The sequence below is a fragment of the Anneissia japonica genome, unplaced genomic scaffold, assembly GCF_011630105.1.
Source record: "Anneissia japonica isolate Jap-2015-1 unplaced genomic scaffold, ASM1163010v1 scaffold640_len1575945_cov177, whole genome shotgun sequence".
Classification (NCBI taxonomy): domain Eukaryota; kingdom Metazoa; phylum Echinodermata; class Crinoidea; order Comatulida; family Comatulidae; genus Anneissia; species Anneissia japonica.
The window spans coordinates 905,070-909,657 of NW_022684376.1; the positions used below are offsets into that span (position 1 = coordinate 905,070).

Genomic DNA, 4,588 nt, shown 5'->3' on the forward strand with positions numbered 1-4,588 from the left:
ATTGGTTATGGTATAAATTGGTATGAACAATATGTTGAGAACAATGTTGCTTTTATATCTGAAATAACTACTCGTCTAACTGATATTCAACGTCAAAATTTTCATGAACAAATTCATTTATTTTCCAGACTTAAGTATTATGTGACATTTAAATATAATTTTACAATCGAACTATACCTAATGCATATACAAAATTTTAATTATAGACGTATTCTTACTAAGTTGCGTTTAGGATTCCTTGAATTAGAAATTGAAACGGGTAGATGGTCAAAAATTGATAAAAAAAAAAAGATAGATTATGCAAACATTGTACATTAAATTTAGTTGAAGATGAGTACCATTTTACTTTAATTTGCCCTTGTTACACTGATATTCGTAAACATTATATATCCAAGTATTTTATTGTTAATCCATCCAAAGTTAAGTTTACTCAATTAATGTCCACTACTGATATCAATACAAAAAAGCCGCACCCCCTTATTTGAGGTGGCGCCGTCAACTTAGCAGTGCACGGTAGGGGAGCCGCAGGCTTATCCTCGGTGGAAGCTACCGGAGCCCAGCAAACTGACGCCGAGGTACCTGCGTGTACACGGTAGTGATGGCGGCGTCATCTCAAAAGCGGGGGCGCGCGTATGCCATTTTCGTGATTTCTGAAGAGGAAATGGGGGAAAAAAGAATGAAAAAGGAAAGAAAAAAAAAGTGGAATTGGGGAGGAAAAGGGTTACGAAATGATGATTATGATTATTAATGCCTGACTCTGGGTGTGTTCTTTTGTGTTTTGTTTAACATTATTATTTTTTTGTTGTTTATTATTATTGTTATTATGATTGTTATTATCATTATTAATAATATTATTATTATTATTATTTTTTCTTTTTTCCAGGACCACAATGAAAAACATTTCTTTAAAATGATTGTGTCATCCTGGCTAAAGATATTAGTAAATAAATAAATAAGTTGTTTATGTAAATTTATTTATCACTCATTTAAACGTAGAAGTGATCATTCCCTCTGTAAATAGCTATTATATTTTATTTGGGCCAAAGGCCTTATATAAAAGTTGAAATAAATGTCCTTGGCCAATACGTGCCAAGGAACGGAATAATATATAGCCTAGTGTAAATACAGACAATCAAGATATCTTGATATATAGGCCGATCTTGAACCAACTCATGAAAGAAGGAATACCATAGAATCAAAGACTTAGGAATGGAACTTCCTAGAGTGTCACACAGCTCACCAATCAGAACACGGCCAGGAATACGCGAAAGTGCCACAAAACATGCGTTACGTACGTTCACGCTCTCGTTTTGTTTGTCCTTAGCAAGAACATCCCAGGGGCAGGGCTTAAGGCCAACTCAGACAGCGTCGGCCGACGCAGCCCGACGCGATTTGTTGTGGCGTCGGGTCTGTGTGAGTTGGGGGAAGCTGGTGTGCGTCGGGGGCAGTCGCGTCGTAGAATATTAAACATGTTTAATATTTCTCACGACTGCTCAAGACTGTCCCCGACGATAAATTGGGTCGGGCTGCGTCGGCCGACGCTGTCTGAGTTGGCCTTTAAAGGAATGGCCCATTATATTATCACCATGCCTGTCGAGCCTAATCTCTAAGACGTTGGCTCATTCAATATGTAAAATACAACCTTCATTTTCTCTTTCTTTGCAAACAGATAGATCTGTTTTCAGAGCAATTTACAGTGTTCCGCTCCGGATCTTAAACTCAATATAACAAGAGTTACTTCCGAGAGGCATTCTCAATTACACATATAAAATTACAAGTTAGAAATACGGGTCGGGTTGTTGTCTTTACTTATATCATGCTTAACCAAACCGACAGAATGTCTGTTTATTATCAAATCATGAATATTGTATCATTATCAGTATTAAACAAACCATTCTATTTATATGGTATCAAGTCATTACCAAAATGATCAATATTCATTCTCGTTAGCATTGTTATTATAATTTCTAAAGGTATCGATGACAGAAGGCTAAGATGTATAATGCCTACGGTAATTTTTTATGCCTTAGTAGAATCAAGGAGGTATAAAGGAATACAGTAATAGAACACACAAATAGTTACGATGGTTGGATATTTTCTATAGTTCTGTCCACACTATCAAATATTCTTTAACAAAAAACTATAATTGTGTGCCATATTTATTCATGATGTGCCTATATGGTCATGACCATATTTAGGCATGTCACCCCGCCCCAAAAAGCGCCCTCAACTGACCATTGAGGCCCCCCTCCCACTTCATCTTCGCGCACCCCCACTTCATCTTCGCGCACCCCCATATCAAAACTTCTAGATACGCCACTGTATACACCTTTCCTGTAATTTATTGCACAGAGCAGTGGTTCCAAAACTCAGTGAGGAAAGATGTTGGGGTCCTCTAATTTTATACCAATTTTTAAGATTCCCTTAATTTACGTACTTGTCTTAAAACAGGGTCTTAAACATATTACTGTTAAACATTATGTGCTTTATCAATAATGAAATACCCCTGACGTAGGCATAGATTTCGTTCACTGTTAATTTATTTAATAATATTTTAATTCAAATATTCTATCTCTGATCAGTTAGAATCTTTTATATTTGTTTTATGTTTGCTTTATATAAAGATGTTTAGAGTTCAGATGTATAGTGAGAGCCAATTGATAGTGGCAATCCTCACATAATAAACATCTTGTTTGTATGTTTTGTCTTATATTGCTTTTACCTCATGTATATTGAATAAATTTTAAAAAAAGTTTCATTTAAATTTTGAGTCTGACAGTGCCATTTTCGGCCATCTAGAATACCGCTCCGCAACGTATGGGTCGCGAGCCAATGTTTAGGTCGCGGAAGAATTTTGATGAAGGAATTTTGATATGAACGAAGAAATCAAAAAGAAAAGAAATCAAAATAGACAGTAAAGAAACGTGCATAAAAGTGTGGTATATGCGTCAGTGTACTTTTGAAATGCGTCCGTTATCAATAGTTTCATTTTCAATAATTATACTATTAAAATATTTGTACAGTACTTCGAATTCCCGTATCCGCCACTGTTTATTGTTGTACTTTTGTGGCGAATCATCTTCTATCTATAAAATTATTGTTGAACGACAATTAATAATAGTTAAACACGGGAGTGGGCTTGAAGACTTTTGACATGTCCCAAGGGATCCGGGTATGCAAAAAGGTTGGGAACGACTGACACAGACCCAGATATTAGATGGTAATTAATTAATTTTAGAAGTAAAATTCCTGTAACTTTTAATTAATTTACTTTACGGAAGAATTTTACCGTATTTATTCGAATAAATGGCCCTTAACTCAATGTCGAACTACAACACATAAATTACCGTCAAAAAATGTGTTACTGTGAGATCCTAAACACTTATTAATTCCAACCAGGTTAGATAATATGCCATATCTTTTTTTAAATTTTTTTACAATGGCAGCATGTACAGAAGTCGCAGTTTGTCTTTTACATACAGGTACTAAACAATTTACATTACACACAAGAAAATAAAAAGTTACAACTAGGAGAAAAAGTATAATTAACCAGGGAATAGCGGGCACAGCCACGTTTGGTAAAGGAGAACTGATCCCCAGTCTCGGGCTCCAACCAGGCACTGCTGCAAACGAAGACCGGCCAAATCCGGCGGATTCGAATTCCAGCAATCCCCGATCGAAGGGGTCCCATCAGGGGGATACCTACAATCCCACCTCTCCCCGGTGGTCAAATCACTAACTGTATTCAACAAATGATACTATTTACAACAGGCCTAACTAACAAAGTTGTAATATATGTTTCAAATATCATCTTAATATTCTTTTTTAGAATTGGGAGGATGTCATTTTGTTAGGTCTTAATGTGATTTGAAGATCATTCCAATATGATGGGCCATTAATAAATATAGATCTTTTACTTATTTCTAGTCTGTTAAACGGGAGTACAACATAAATAAAATGTGTTGAGAATGACGTTGCTAACATAAATAAAATGTGTTTAGAATGACGTCGCTTCCATTAGTTCAGTCTACTTCAGAGGCGTTTAATCGTGGAAAAAATAAATGCAAAGGGGCATTTATTTGAGGGAGGCCTATTCCAAATGAGTCTCTGGAGCGGGAGTTCATTCATCAAAGCGGGGCGTGAATAAATACGGTATATTATTTTTGCGTTGTGTAAAACAAAACGACCTTGAACTTATTTGATCCTTTTAAATTTTCTATTTTAATGTTTGATATTACCGCGATTTTTTTTTTTTTTTTTTTTGGGCAGGCAGCATACCTATATCACTACCAGAATAATCATCGCTATCGTTGTCATCCATAATAACCAGCACCGGAATCAGCACTAAAATTGAGGTACGAAAGGTACATCGCCATGGAACAACCATTACGGCGAGAACGGTATCCGATCATTTCGGCCGCGCTATTTTCGATCGGTCGGCGCTATATCCGTGTGTGTGGTTTTGTGGCCGCCTTGTAACATTCACGTGATTGTGAAAGTACACAACGTACCTGTACATGTACTTAAAAGTGCAATATCTACACTGGTACAATATTGCCAATACCTATTGTGTATTAATAACGACAAT

General features: G+C 36.1%; 1 protein-coding gene across 1 annotated transcript in view; it reads right to left on the minus strand.

The window, feature by feature from the left end:
* LOC117105080 (deleted in malignant brain tumors 1 protein-like) overlaps positions 1-4,387 on the minus strand; it is a 38,081-nt gene extending 33,694 nt beyond the window's left edge. The window contains exon 1 of the mRNA XM_033246107.1: positions 4,279-4,387. Within this exon, the coding sequence (XP_033101998.1) occupies positions 4,279-4,387 (109 nt within the window). The remainder of the gene's footprint in view (positions 1-4,278) is intronic.
* Between the last annotated feature and the right edge of the window lie 201 nt (positions 4,388-4,588).